The following is a 16,502-nucleotide window of genomic DNA, read 5'->3' on the forward strand; positions in this document are numbered from 1 at the left end:
TTCTCCAGCAACACAGGAACATAGCCCTGAGCGTCAATATACAGGCTGTCCAAAGTCACACCAAACCCATAGACATCTCAAAACTCACTACTGGACACTTCGCTGCACTCCCGAGAGAAGAAATCCAGCTCCACCCACCAGAACACCAACACAAGCTTTCCTAACCAGGAAACCTTGACAAGCCACTCATCCAACCCCACCCACAGGGAGGAACCTCCACAATAAAAAGGAACCACAAACTGCCAGAATACAGAAAGGCCACCCCAAACAGCAATCTAAACAAGATGAAAAGGCAGAGAAATACTCAGCAGTTAAAGGAACATGATAAATGCCCACCAAACCAAACCAAAGAGGAGGATATAGTGAGTCTACCTGAAAAAGAATTCAGAATAATGATAGTAAAAATGATCCAAAATCTTGAAAACAAAATGGAGTTACAGATAAACAGCCTGGAGACAAGGATTGAGAAGATGCAAGAAATGTTTAACAAGGACCTAGAAGAAATAAAAAAGAGTCAATCAATAATGAATAATGCAATAAATGAGATCAAAAACACTCTCGAGGGAACCAACAGTAGAATAACGGAGGCATTAGATAGGATAAGTGAGGTAGAAGATAGAATGGCAGAAATAAATGAAGCAGAGAGGAAAAAAGAAAAAAGAATTAAAAGAAATGAGGACAACCTCAGAGACCTCTGGGACAATGTTAAATGCCCCAACATTCGAATCATAGGAGTCCCAGAAGAGAAAAAGTTCATATCCACATTTTCATACAGTGAAATAAAACAAAATATACATAATTTGATAAATTTTATAAATGTCAGATGATAATGCAAAAATACCTGTTCTGTTTCCAGGCGAACTCCTATCTTCTCCTGAAATCCTGGGAGCTCTCTGCACTTTAGCTGCCTTTGTACTACTATTTATAGCTTTAATGGCAGTTGGTGTAGCAGACTGCACTGATGCCGGAATAATCTGCACAGCTGCAAAGCAAGACAAGGGGAAATTTTTTTTTTTCTCCTTCCAATACAAATAGAGGAAAAAACTACTGAAAGAAAATAAAATGCAATTAGTTTAAGTGATGCCTCTCCAATTACCTCAACAAAAGTTCAGAGGATAAGGTATAATGTCTGCATTACTGTCTGAATCTTAAGTGAAAAAAAGTTGGTTTCCTTATTTTAGAAAAACTTATTGATGCATATACAATAGATAAAGTTATAAAAAATCCATTTTTAAAAATATTTGTTCATAAGAGATGGTTTATCAAATTTTGGAGAATGTGGACAAATGGGAATTCATGTTCCACTGCTGACAGGACTACAAACATACCACCATTTTGAGAAAAACTTTAGTAATATCCAGTAAAGACAAAAGGGTAGAATCCCATGAAATCACAACCAGAGAAACTCACACACATTCTTACAGATATTCATTCAATGATGTTCATAAAGTTTTAAAAATGATAAACAGAAGTGAAAATAAAATCGAGCTACAGATATCAGCATAGGTATCATAAATGTAAATCAAAAAAGCAAGCTATAAAAGGATAGACACAGTATATCACCATCTTCACCCAAAAGTTTATAAATGTATAAAATAATGTCCTAAAGTGTTTATGGTTACAAAAGTTCATAAAAATATAAAATATTCATAGAATAAGAAACCTCAGGTTCAGGAGTCATTTAAAATGGGATCTACAACAGGTAAACTTAACATATAAAGTTTTATCTCTTATGGTGTATGCAGATGTTGGCTATACTTTATTTATGTCTTTGTATATCTAAAATACTTCATACAAAATTTACAAATTAGCTTTTCATTTTTACTACCTTGCAGTACTAAATGGAACATTTCTTATTGATAAATCAGACCTGTATTATGGGCACATGAATACTCACGTTGATCAATTGTAACTATCTCATTCATCTGTTGTTCTTGGCTTGCCAATACATCTGAAGAACACACATAAAAATTTTTTGTTTTCATTTAAACCACAAATGCAAACTCCAATCCAGTAAAATTAAAAAACAAAAAAACAAAAAAACCCCACCCTCCACGATTAAACAAAAACCAAGCAAACAAAAAAGCAAAACATCAAATAATTTAAACTTATTGGCCTAAAAACCTAAAAAATACTTCACAGTCATTTTACAGGGAATAGATATTTTTAAGAGAAGCAACAGAAAGAAAGCTCCAATTCAATGTTCAGAAAAGTTGTTCAGAGAACCAGGGTTTGAAAATGTCTATTATAAATCTATTTATGTAGGCTTTATATAAAACAGGAAATATTCAAGATCAGATCACCACAGTGAAATTATTTAGATACATTTTCTTCATCAAAAAAGGCTCTTTCAAGATGACTGGAGAGATCATCATAATTTGGTGTATGCATGATCAAATACCCATTAAAAAAAAAAACTGCTTTAACTTTAGAATACTACTTCTGAAGATAGACAAAATTTCAGTGGAATTACAGCTGTTCTCTGTGTCACAAATGAACTAAGTAATTTAACACATCTATAAATACAGGTCTCAAATGAGTTACAGTGAAGGGAACTCCCTGGCGGTCATCCAGTGGTGAGGACTTCACTCCCTCACTGACAAGGGCCCAGGTTCAATCTCTGGATGGGGAACTAAGATCCCACAAGCCGAGCAGTGCAGCCAAAAAAAAACCAAAAACAAACAAAAATCCCCATGAGTTACAGTGTAAAAGGTCCTAATATAACCGTTTGGAGGAGCATTCATTACTCATCAGTTGCTATTACCTACTGAAATGTTATTCTTCACCTCTCAGATAAGAGTTACATTTGCCAGTCTATATCCCTTCAGCCTTTTCAGTACCCATCACAGACTTGGATGCTTCTCTCTCTAACTGAAGTGGTACACAGCAGTCATTTGGGTACCGAGCTGAGTCCTGGGGCCTGGGCTCCTAACACAGTTCTACTGAGAACACCACACCAGGCTCCAAATCCAGACACAGAGCTGAAGAGGACCGGGAAACTAAAGAGAGACCCGACTCCTACTTGTCAGGTGGGAGCTTTCTTTGGGGGTCCCGAGTTTGGGAATGTAAACAATTACATGAGACTAGCCTCAGATCTGGGTTCTGGTCTTAGCACTAACTTATTGGCTGTATGACAACGGTAAATTATAAAGGAGATACCCCCGCTTACCACTTTATGAGGTGGTTGTGAGGATTAAAGGAAAATATTTTTAAGAAGCACAATGCCGGAAATACAGTTAACTTTCAGTAAGTTGAAGACACTATTCTTTTATCCAGATTCATAGTTCTGAGCATTCTCCTCAAGGACAACTGTCCTGAAGAAAAATTCATGCTTTATATTTGTGGTATATCCACCCCCCCCCCCCCCATTTTATAAAAGTACCTTGAAAGGGCAAAGTGCTATTGAAATGAAACTGTCCAACTCTTGACTGACTGAACACAGTACCCTAGCTTAAAGAGGCAAAGAAGAGTCACCCCTACACAGGCACAGGCAGTGCCAACCCGTAAGACCAGCCGCTCAGCCCTGATTTCTGGACTGCAGTTTGGTTTGTTTCCTGGGAACTCTCAAGATGTTAACAGAAGGCGGAACACAGAAACAGGGTGGGGGGGCTTTTGAAAGGCTGGTCCAAGACCACACAGACACTCTAAATATTAAATTCCTTCTCCAGTCCTCACACCAAGAAGGACATCATAGAGAGCTGGGACTCTGGAACATTTCCTAATTATCCTCCCCTCGTACGGTGGGACTTGGATAAAGTTTCACTAGAAGGGAAACTGCAGGAAGCTGGTGGCTTGGGTGGGCAAACTAACACAAATACTTAAAGAAGGAGGTCTATCTGTTCATTACTGTTTCTCCTTTATAAATCACTGAGGAACAGATAATAAATGCTAGGTTAGTAAGGACATGCTGTAGACTTCACTCTACAAGACGGGCCAGAGAGCTAGACTGTGCCCCAACGAGTCTGTTCTGAGAAGTTAGGCTTGTGCATTATAGAAAGTTGACCAGACATAGCCTTACACATCACCCTACCCATTCCCAGATTCTGAGAATTAGATTTCCAAACCCAGTGGGATTTCCTTGCCAGGCAGAGCAAAGAATCATGGCCAAATAAGCAAGGAATTCCTTAAGATATTCATGTAGGCCATGGGGCTTTGTTACTTTTGTAAACAAAACAATCCCAAAGCAGAGCTCTTCTGTAGAAGACCCATTCTATTACAGGAAGATGGAAAGATACATAAGATTTCCTCACAGCCCCTTGTCCTGGGAAAAGCCTGAGTGAGCTTTAACATTTGAGAAGCCCTAGGAGAGCCAGAGAGAAACAACAAAGTGCTGATCTGGGATAGACAGCAAAAATCATGAACTTGAGAAAAACCAAACTGCAATCTAAACACTGTCCTTGTTCTATATTCTTGAGAGTTCCTACAAGAAAATGTTTCTGTAAACATGACTCACAAGTTAAAAACCTGAAATATTTCAGAATTTACCTTGCTCATCTAAAAATCTCTATGGAGAAGAAAGCCTGTGATGCCAAGGATAAAATTTCAACTAGACTATTCAACTTATTTATCTAATAGGAACTGAAACTAGAAATAAACCTTGTAAATGTAATGAGTCTAAGCCTTTTTAATACCTTTCCTCCTAATATTTAAGATAACCAACACAGGGGACAGACTGCCAATAAACAATGAAGGAAAGCGTTACTACTCAGCCAGCATTCTTTGAGCAACATGGAAACACTGTAACCAGTGGCTTCCAATTCAAGATGGTGGGTTGCATACTTAACTCCACTCCTTTCTCCCTTAAAATCCCATTCAATTAAAAGACATTTTAAAAGATTTAATCCCCATAATGAACAGGATGAGAGAGAAGCCATCTGTGAACAAATCATCGTAAATTCTAAAAGATGAGCATCAATGACAGAACTGACTGATGAACCAGAAGTCAACAACTAGAATATATGAACAGAGCTAACTGAAAGCACAGAATCTTACTTGGATAGAATAGAACTTGGAGTCTAGTGTTAGTCTGCCTGGGTTTGGATCCTGGTTCAGCCACACCCTAGTTCTATAATCTTGTGGGGGCTCTCTCAGCCTCAGATTCCTATCTGAAGAAATAAGAAAAGCAATGATCTCTGGCTTTAGTACAAGATTAAATGAGATTATACATATAAAGTTCTCAGCACATCACAGCCTTACACAATAAGTGTTATTACTGCTGTTAGCAATGAACAATTAAGATGAAAACAAAGTTATAAAGAAATAAAATTAAACTTAAGTTATAATGCAAATAAGATAATAGTTTCAATTTTATACATTTTCGAAGAAGTTCCAGATGACTCCAGAGAATTTCTCCCCGAGGAACTCGCTGAAAAAAATCTTCTTGGCTGAGGCTACAGAGTTCTCTTCCAGAAATATTCAGTGTAGTGAGGTCTATATCAGTCATGCTGAATTCCTTCATTACCCAAACCACCCAATGCAGAACTTGGTCCGTGGACCATTGTATGGGATCTAAAGACAAAAATATTACCATTAGCTTGGTTGAATCTTAGATATTACGTAATTTACAGTTAACTTGTTAACATACACACAAAAACACACAGATAAAATCCAGACAGGTTTTTTTCCCCCCAAGTAAGTGAACTCATTATATAAAATAAAAAGATGCTTACACTCCATTTTCTTCTTCGCTCCTTTTTGACTCCTTCATCTAAAATTTGATGGGTTCACTTGTTTCTACATCAGTTAGTTTAGAATTTTATTAAGAAAAAACGAAATGCACAACTGCTCTCCAGTGAGCCAAATGGAAGAATAAAATACATGGGGAAATGCCCCCTCTCCGAGTTAATATTCAGTTTTTTCCATTTCTGCAATGTTTATTTCTTATAATTCAGTTTTGTATCTCCAATGGTTATTTTGTATTGAAATCCACCAATGAGCCCCTGATGACCAAATTTAGTAGATACTACTCAGCCAGCATTCTTTGACTTTCTCAGTAGCATCAAGACTTGTGACTATCTAAAACTCCTTCTCAATTTCAGTGGCACTATATATGTACAGTTCTTATTTTTCTTCTATCTGGTAAGCTATTTCATGTCTCTCCAACTTCCTGTTACTCAACCCTAAATGTTGACAAGGTTCAGCATTGTGTTATCCTTCATTTTCTCTCTCTCCACCAGAGATGACACCTACTTTTATGACTTTAATACAAACTCAAGGTGACTTTGTCCCAGATAACATCTTTATCTCCAGTCCAAACCTTGTGCCCATGAAACTACTTTCTGGTGACCCTCAATTGAATATGTACTCTTGAAAATCAAGCACTATCAACACTTTCCCTTGAAAAATCTTTCCAATACCAGCCTTTCCTACCTTCCCCACAAAGGTTTAGAAGGCATGGACTGCCCTTCCTATGCACCACTGAAAGCCCAGCATTTACCATGGTGCCTAGCTCAGGAAATATGAAGATGTAACCAATTCTTATCAATATTATTATTGCCTAGTCACCCAAGCTTGAGAAGTTAGATAAATATTCGACTCTCCCCTCTCTATCCTCATGCAATCCATCAACCAGCTGATCAGTCCTATCACTATTTTGATTCCTCTCCTTCTTTCTGCTCCCACAGAAATCACCTGGTCTAGGCTAACCTAAATGTTATCACCTAGACACATGGAAACTACCCGCTCCAACTTACGTAACACCCCACTGCCACATCCATTTTCAATTGTCACCTGCATCAATCAAAATCAATTCTATAATGCTACAGAATAATTCCTCACCTACTGTATCTTCTCACTACTCAGCACACTCCAACCTCTCAGCTTTGCAGAAATACTCCCTGTCTGGAATGTCCAGAAGTTTCCTTGTCTACAATAAACTCTTTCCCAATATTCCCCCAGATCACTATGATCCCTTTGAGATTCTAGTAGTATGTTTCTTCTATACTAATTATTGACAACTTAAAAACATGTCACCTTTATGGAAACTACTTCTTTTCATTTATTGTTTCTCTCTTTAACTAAATTATGAATGCCATAAGGGCAGGATTAAAAAAAAAATGTTTATCATTGTATTCCCAGCACCATCATGTATTAACAGTCCAAAAAAAAAAAAAAGATACACAGAAAATCTATTTCCTAAAAGTTCTATATTTAAAATGTATAACTTATTCACCATACTGTCTTCTATGTCAAGCCTAAATATTATTCTACCTAACATAATCATTATGTATTTTATTACCATAGGGTATCCCAAGACGCTCTTGCTCTTTCCTGTAACCTTCCAGCGCAGCCGCCCATCTGGTCACTTGTTCTGACGTTTCATCTGAAATGGTTGTAATGTGTTTTGTCCCATCGAGAGTTATCACTTGAGCTTCCTCAACAAGATGTGCTTCTGCTTCCGCATGGTGAGCATCTGGATCAATAACTACTTCAACCGTTTCGGCAGGTTTAACAATTTCCAGGATATTTAGCTTTGGTTCAATTCCTTAACAATGATTAAAGAAAAAAAAAAAAGTATATCTAAGCAAAAACACAAAAGTAACACAGCAAAATTTAGTTTAGTTTATATGTTCTCAAATAGTAGAGCAGAACTCCATGTTAAATATTTTTAGCATTATGTCTAGAGAACTTGAACAGAGGTCTACTAAATAACAAAAACAATTCAACAGAAGTTTGGTAGATCATAGGACAGTATTGCATCAGTATTAATTTCCTGATTTTGATAACTGTGGTCATGCAAAAGAATTCTTTGTTTTGGAAAACACACACACTAATGTATTTAGAGACAGAAAAAAAATTATGTCTGCATCTTACTCTTAACCAAGTCAAAAAAATAATGTGGGGATGAGGAAGAGACAGAATAAAGCAATGTGATAATAAAAGTTAACATTTGGGGAATCTGGGTGAAGGATATCCAGGAATTCTTTTACTACACTTGCAACTTTTCCATAAATCTAAAATAATTTAAGACCACCACCACCACGCATACAGACACACACACCTTACCTACAGACAGAGAAAAAGAACCAACATGTAAAAGGAAATTAAAACTACACTAGGGAGAGTATAAATGAGTAGCTACTCATCTTTAGAAGTTTAAAAAAAGTCTTTCTAAGCTAATTAAAATTATTTACTGACTCCTTGTCTTTTTAGAAGACAAAGTACATATTTTAAAACTAGCCCTTTATGAAATAATCATAGTTACTTATGGTAAAATGACAGTTCTAAGAAGCTATCATACAACTTAATGGCTACCGTTTGCTCACTGATTTAGTTACAATCTACATCAAAATTTAATCAAAGTGTACTTGAAAAAAAAAATAAAAATTTCATTATTGTGAAGTTCAATCTCAAAAACTGTATTACAGAAAAATATACTGCTTTCACTCATTAGGTGGTGTAAACAGAAGTCGCTTTTTCAAATGTTCATGAGAAAAAAAATCACAATTTTTGAAAAAAAATTGTCCTAAAAATTATTTGCTAATCCCCCATCAAATTTCATCAAGTCAACTCTTCTTAAACACACTTGCACTGAGAGGTCACTAAGCTTTTAAAGATAAAAAACAAAGACTGATTTTTCTTTCCTGTTTCCAACAATAGGAAAATTCTGGGGAAATTAAGGATCATAAGTAGGTAATTACCACTTTCATAATGTGGAAAAAACTTTGATTTCTGAAACATAATTGTAAGCAATAGAATGTGTTTCACCTGATTCACTGGGAAAGACAGAAGGCAAAAACAGAAGGGGGGCAGCAGAGGATGCGATAGTCACATAGCATCACTAACTCAATGGACATGAATCTGAGCAAACGCCAGGAGACAGTGGAGGACAGAGGAGCCCGGCATGCTGCAGTCCACAGGGCTGCAGAGAGTCAAACATGACTAAGCAGCTGACCAACAACAAATATGTTCAGAGATTAAAATTAGTCTAAAACTCTGGTTAGAAATCCCAACAAGCCCATTTAAAAAACTAAAATTCGATCTACCAAACATGGTTTCCGAATTTTCTGACTTGTGTATTTGCAAAGATCAGTAAACTCCTGTGGTGGATGCGACTGCCTGGGTCACCCCACACAGCCTGTGCAAACTCCTCTCTGCCTGCTACACTGCAGAGACTAGGTTTCCTTGCAGGAACGCAGACATGACTTAGGTTCCAGAATTACTGGCAGGAGCATCCTACTTGGAAATGAGTTAAGAGGGGACAAGCAATCCATCCATTGGCTAATGCAGATCACTGAAAAGGGAGCAGAGTTCCAAGTCAACGCAATTAGTGATGGCTTTCAGATCTGGCATTTTCCAGATCCCAGCAGAGCAGCAGCTTCCCTGGGAATTCAGTTCTGCAGTGTGGCTGAGGCATTTTTAGAAAGTCAACTAGCACATGTTCTTCCAGCCCTCCCTGGGATTCTGTTATTTACTATCCTATAATATATCCTTTCCTGATTAAAGTAGGCAGAATGTGTTAGACAATTTGCTTTGTCCTGACAGATAAAACAATGAAATCAAAAGCACAAACATTTAACTATAACATCACATTAACTTAGACAATCATCTAAAACTTATAAACTACTAGAAAAACACGAGTTAAATTTTTAAATGACAACACTAAAATTAACTTACCTTGGTAGGAAATTACCTGTACACTCAGCTGTACAGTTCCATCTGTCTTTACTCCTTGGTCAAATAAACTTCGCTCAGGATCCAGCTAAACATGGGTGAAAGGATTAAGATTACTTTAGCTCAGTCATCTGGTTTAATATAAGTGGATGTGCCAAACAGGACTTATTACTGAGGTATACTAATTAAATTACAAGAACACATTTAATTATTCAAGTTGTCATATCATTTAATTCTCTGCCAAAACTGAGAAGGGTTTCACCACTGTGTAGCAATTAAGGACAACACAGACAGGACTTGTTTTAAATAGTGGTTTTCTCTAGCTCTGGAGTCTAGTTTAGAATTTTAAATAATGCCAAAAGGCAACTATTATTTCTGCAAAAGTATTTCTGGTAAAAGATAATGCAAGTTATCTGCCATGAATAAGCAAGGGTTTTTTATTAGCGGGGACAATTTATACAAATTTATTTATATACTTCTTGCCAAATCTTTTCATAACCAAGGATACACATGTAAGATCAGGGTTAATTTAATTTCTGATCATGAAGTTAACAAAGTTAAAGGACTTATAATCATACTACCTGACCAAGCTATGAATATCTTTAGTCATAGTTCTATATCCTTTAGGTATCTTTCAGTATCAGTGCTTTTGAGTGCATTTCACACAAACGGCAAAAAGAACTTCTGACTTCTGGACATTTTATCAAGTTTAAAAACATGTTTCTGTTAAGTTATTTTGAATAAGGTATATTTCTGTGTATACATACAGCGGGAGAGACAAAGTCCTGCCACTCTTATTCCTAAAATTCAGCCAATATGGGAATCATGGTACAAACCTATTTTCTAAAATGAGAAATGCCATACACATAAAGTCTAAAATCTTAAGTGACTGCATCTAACTTAAATAGAGACAAGGCAAACTGTGTAACCCTGCAGACAGACAGGTCAAACGGGGCAGCTTCACTCCTTGATACAACAGACTCTGTATGGCATTTTGCTAAAAATTCTCCTAACACTGAGATTCCTGCCCTCTCTAGTAGACACTGGTAATGGCATTATCTGCTAGAAGCTAAATCCTGTGCAGCTCTGAAACAGGGCCCTCAGGTACTGAGTGCGCTGGCTCATTCAGTAAGAGCTGGCTCAAGGACAGAACTCAAGCACGGTATTTGATCTTGGGTCACATTCCTTGAGAAGCGCAACGCAAGTGCTGTTCATCAGCTTTAAAGTCAGCACTCATCTGAAAATATAAAAGCATTCGTATTTGTATTACACAAGTGGCAAGCCTTCTGACTCCAACTATATATTTGTTTTAAATGACATGGAAAACAGAAGTTGCTATCCTCATATTCTTTTTGAAGAGAGGAAGGCAGACAGGAAGAAATGAAAAATGCCCTAGATTCAAAGCTAGTTCTGAATTCTACAATACTATAAATTATGCATATTCCCATTTATTCGACCAATATTCATTTATTTATTGGTGGTAAGGAAAGTCTGCTTTATTTGGGATGCTGGCAATTGGTGGGGAGCAGAGTCCTATCCAAAGGCCGACTCCCCTCCACTGACAATCAGTGGGCAAGAGCACTTACAGATGGAAGGAGGGCTACATGCACAAACAGTACAGTCAGCTCTGACAGTCATCTTGAAATTGGTCATTGGTGGTGTGACCAGTGTCATCTTGGTCATTTTAAGTACAGTTAATCTTAGTTCCAGGTCAGTCTGTTCCCATTTTCTTAAAGCAAATTCTTGGAATTGTGGCAGCTTATGTTATGGCTACAGTCTGGCCATCCGTCTGGTCATCATACAGTTAAACTTCTTCCACCTGGGGGCGGTTTTAGTATCTGTAAGACAGCTCACAGGATATGACAACCCTTGAGAAAGAACTAAAGGTCCCTGACTTTGCTTAATGACTAAATTATTTTTGTTTTGTTATTATTTTTATTTTCCTTTGTTTCTGCATTTTCTCCTTCTCTGATTAAACTTATTCTTTGGCTAAAGTTTTTTCCAGACAAAAGGCAGGCTGAAGACATGGGAGGCAAGGCCTGGTGCACTGTTATTCAGGCGCTCAGCCCTATCCGACTCTTTGTTACCCCATGGATTGCAGAACGCCGGGCTTCCTGGTCCCTCACGATCTCCCAGAGTTTGCTCAAACTCATGTCCATTGAGCTGATGATGCCATCCAACCATCTTCCTCTGTCACCCTCTTCTTCTCCTGCCTTCAATCTTTCCCAGCATCAAGGTATTTCCAATGAACTAGCTCCTTGCATCAGGTGGCCAAAGTATTAAGACTTTTAGCTTCAGTGTCAGTCCTTCCAATGAATATTCAGGGTTGGTTTCCTTTAGGATTGACTGGTTTGATTTTCTTGCATTCCAAGGGATTCTCAAGAATCTTCTCCAGCATAATTCCCTGGAGGCCTAGTGGTTAGGATTTAGCTCTGTCACTGCTATGGCCCAGGTTTGATCCCTTCAACCAATATTTATTGAGATCCTATGATAGGTTGGCTACTTTGCAGGTGATACTTTCATTTTAGTTAGGTCAGATATTATAAGAGCAGCAACAAATGTCAGAGCTAAAAGACAACTAAGACATTGAGTCCAAATTCCCCTTAATTTTACACATAAGAAAAAACAAGGTAAGTCCAATGACACTGAATTATGCAAGGAAAACTTTCCTAAAAAGTCAGCCTCGAACAAGTGAAGAGAGTTCTACAGTTACATAGGCCTCAGTTCAAATTCCAATGCACCCCAATACACTGGGCAAATTAATTTCTTTTAAATCTCAGTTGCTACATCTGCAGATTATGACTTAAAATATGCCAACTTCAAAGACTGCTGTGAAGAATGAGATAATTTAGAAATGTCTTGCAAATATTTTTCCATTCAATCTAAACTGCCCATATAACTCTAGTTGACCAATTTATTTTTTGGCTGCACCTCACAGCATGCAGAACTTCCCCAACCAGGGATCAAACCCTCGTCCCCTACAGTGGAAGTGTGGAGTCTTAACCACTGGACCACCAGGGAAGCCCTGGTTCAGTTATTTTTAATGGCTGCCTTGAATTCTAATCAACAGACTTTATTTATCTGATTCCTATTTTTGGATTATTTGAGACATTTTTAGTTTCTGCACAACTATGCAATGTATGCCTTTGCTCACTGAGGGAGCACTTAAGAAAATTCCTTGAAGAAAGCTGCTAAATAGTTCACGTTCAACATTAAGACACTAAATACTAAGTTACCTTCCAAAAAGATTATGTTAATTCACCCCTATGAATTATGTTATGAATTATGTTAATTCATAGCTGAGAGAAGAAAAACCTTAAATCACAGTATTATTAGACTCACATATATTATCTTTATAAGAGCAACTTCCCTCCTCTCCTAATATTCATTAGACTTACCAGGAAAAAAAGTATAGTTAGATGGCAACTAAAATTCACAAATTAAAACATTTCAACTTATTATACATTAGTATCTTATTTTAAAATAGAGGAGACATGATTCGAATTTTTAAGAAACTGAGGCAGAAGTTCTGATTTGTGGAATAGCTACATTACAAGGCAGAGGGGGGAGGAGTGAAGAATAAACCAAGCCAAACATTCGAAAAGATGACATGATATACCTAAGACAGCATTAAAAAAACAGAATAAATCCCTAGTACTTATTCATATGTTCAAGAAAGGTCCGAAGAAACTATTTGAGCAACCCTATATAGGCAACTACTTTTTATACATAAAAATACTCCCTTTCTTGAAAGAATACCATAAAACATGACTATAAATATGCTGCAAACACAATATGTTATTATTATATTACCACAGGTAAACTCCTATTGCAACAATCTCCAAGAAATATACATATAGTGGTATTTAAATTTTTATCCAAAATTTACTGCTGGAGCAAACAAAGATGGAAGTGAATATAAAATCATTTGGTCAAAAATCTAAAAGAGGAGGAAACTGATGTACAAACAAGTTAAAAGTTAGTTAGAAACAGGACGTGAGGGCACAGTTCTTCAACTTTCAAGGTCAATGTGCTTCTCACTACGTTTAAGCTCTGATTAAACTGGATTTAAACTTCTCATTTTGCATTTGTCCAGGTGAAAAAGCAAAGTTTGATTTATTAATCTTTTAAAAATAATTCTAAGTGGAACAAATGTTTCTGAAAGAACTCTATTTCTAAATGCTTACATTTTATAAAAATATAGGTCAAATGGAGATACAGGGGAGATAAATGCTATAGTTAGAAAAGGCCAACAATAACAACAAAGCCATTTCTAATGCAGACATAAATGCTGAAATACAAATCTCAAAAAAGAAAAAACATAATACCTGGATATCCTGCAGGCAAATTTCGTGAGCATCCAGAGAACACTGCAGTCTTGGTTCTAGTAGTTTCTTTAAATTGCCGATTGGCTCATTGATGTCTATGGCCTGACTTACACATTCAGCTGGAGTGTAGGTCTGCTCTACAATGCTGAAGAATATAATGTCAGAGGACCCAATGTTAAAGAATGTAGTGGTGAACAATTACCTTCTTACCCTGGATATTAACCCAACAATATGTTCAAAACAAAATTCAATTCCAAAACACATTTCTGGTTGAAACTCATTTCTGCACAGACACCTTTCAGAGTGGTAAGCTCATCATCAACCAGTGTTGCCAAACTTAATCACAAATCACATTACACAAAGAAATGCAAGCTTGAAATTTAAGGCACCTTTGCAAATATACCGCATCATACACACACACACATGCACACATATGGACATGTGTGTATATGCATACTAGTATTGCTTACACTACAATATTTAAGGGGAAATGTCTGCATTTATATTTTCAAGTTATTTTGAAGAATTTTAGGAAGGAAATATAAAAAAGGAATTCCTTCAAAAAGGAATATAAAAAGTCTCTTCAAAACTTGTATGCTGTCTCTACTTCCCCAAATCAATACAATAATACAAGTTATAAGACATGAAAATACAGGTTATATAAAATATTTTCCATCTAATCTAATCTGAAAACTACCGGTTATCATCAGTCTAGATTCACCTTAAAGAATTATATTCTTCCTTTAAAACTCTCCATGTGCTCTTTTGCATTTTTATTTCATAGTCTAAGTTCTAAAAAAACCCGTAAGTTCTATAAGAGTAAAATCTTTGGTAATTCCACATATCTTTTGTGAATACTTACTTGAGGCCAAATGGAAAGTAGACACCAATAAGTATTTGCTGAATTGGTACATCTACAATTCAATCAAGTTTCATATGCTTAATTTAAATATGGTTTAAATCTCACAGTAGTCAAAAACAGTGTGTACTTAAAAATTTGTCGTTACATTTTCACATAAATTCCAAGTATAATTCAATAAATACATGAAATTCAGTGAATATATGTAGCCTAAATTCCTAAAACTTAAAATTTATAAAAGAGACCACTCATGACTGAAAAAAAAATTTATTTTAAAATAATAAACATTTTATTATTATTACTATTTGTTAAGGCAAATTAATTGGGTCTTTTGGCTATGTAAATATTTTTACAAATTCTTCAGCTATAGCAGAGTGGGCTATATGTTTCTTTTTTTTTGTAACAATACTCTTTACAAGAGTCAGATGTCACTTTAACACAGATTTTTAAGGACCCATTTTACATAAGCTCAACATTTAAAACATTTAAAAATATTCTGTTGCCATCATTTAAACCTTGGGAGATCCATATAAAAAAATCTGATTACCAATTTCCCTTGAGAAAATGTAGATGATCTCACGTCACGGGACCTACATTCCTGCATAGCACTCTGCTCCAACTAGACAGCTGTAACCGCCCGCTTCACATAGCTACTCCCCAGGTCAACAGTAACTAAATCACAGTAACTACCAACCTCTTACATGAGACATCAACGAAGGTTCTCTCTACCAAGTCAGACAGTAAAAACTTTACACTCTGTGGATCATTTATACATATGTGTGTACAAAAACATAAATATATTCATGTCAGGCTTCAAGACAGCTCAAATGATCCTCACCTTCTAATATTTACAGCTTTTTACAGTTCCCTCCCAAACTGTCCCAAGGCTGGACTATGTGACCAAACGACTAAGGCAGAGTGATACAAGTACTGCCTCTAAGATTAGCTTGTTTAAAAAGACGCAGTGGCGAACGCTCCCTCGGACCATGTGCTCTAGGGAAAGCCAGCCGCCGTGTGGTGAGCAGCCCTACATGAAGCCCACGTGCTGAGGAAGTGAGTGGTCCTGTCACCAGTCTTATGAGTGATTTTAGAAACAGATATGCTAACCTCAGCCAACTCTTCAGAGTACTGTAGCCCAGACAGACAGCCTAACTGCAAGCTCTTGAGAGTCTCTGAGCCAGAACCAAGCAGCCAACTGACTGCATGAGAGGCTCCTGACTCAGAAACTCTGTGCAAGAGTAACTGTTGGGTGTTTTAAGCTGCAAAGTTTTGGAGTAATGTGCTAAATAAATAAGTGTATGTATATACGTATATACACACATACATATGTATATATATGAAAATAAGAGAGGCAAGTAGCCTATTGCTTCTGCTGGAGAAAATAGCATAATCAAACATACAGAAAAGCTCCATTCAAAACTTAATGTCTCCTGTGCAGTCATGCCAAGGTATTTTAGACCTTTGTGGCCAGGAAAATGTTTCCATGCCAAGGCATGGTGGGAGAGGACAGGGCGGGGGACACTAAAAGAAAGTTTGTATTTTGAGCTAGAGCAAAACATCTCGCCTGAGCAGATGAGGTGGCCTGAGTAACCACAGCTTCACGAGTAATCATAGCCTCAGGGCAGAAGAGTTGCTAATTAACTGGCACACAATCTCAATTATGCAAGACAAAAAAGTTGCAAAAGATCTATTGCACAACATTG

At 36.8% G+C, this 16,502-nt stretch overlaps 1 protein-coding gene across 4 annotated transcripts in view; it reads right to left on the reverse strand.

Annotated features, from left to right (window-relative positions):
* Positions 1–16,502, reverse strand: part of GABPA (GA binding protein transcription factor subunit alpha) — a 37,796-nt gene that overhangs the window by 10,655 nt on the left and 10,639 nt on the right. For all 4 annotated transcript variants that reach the window (XM_061134391.1, XM_061134389.1, XM_061134392.1 and 1 more), the window contains 6 exons: positions 13,941–14,085; positions 9,616–9,700; positions 7,238–7,483; positions 5,314–5,508; positions 1,898–1,951; positions 842–982 (listed from right to left, as the gene is read on the reverse strand). In XM_061134391.1, the coding sequence (XP_060990374.1) occupies positions 842–982; positions 1,898–1,951; positions 5,314–5,508; positions 7,238–7,483; positions 9,616–9,700; positions 13,941–14,085 (866 nt within the window). The remainder of the gene's footprint in view (positions 1–841; positions 983–1,897; positions 1,952–5,313; positions 5,509–7,237; positions 7,484–9,615; positions 9,701–13,940; positions 14,086–16,502) is intronic.

Source organism: Dama dama, chromosome 31, assembly GCF_033118175.1.
Source record: "Dama dama isolate Ldn47 chromosome 31, ASM3311817v1, whole genome shotgun sequence".
NCBI lineage: Eukaryota > Metazoa > Chordata > Mammalia > Artiodactyla > Cervidae > Dama > Dama dama.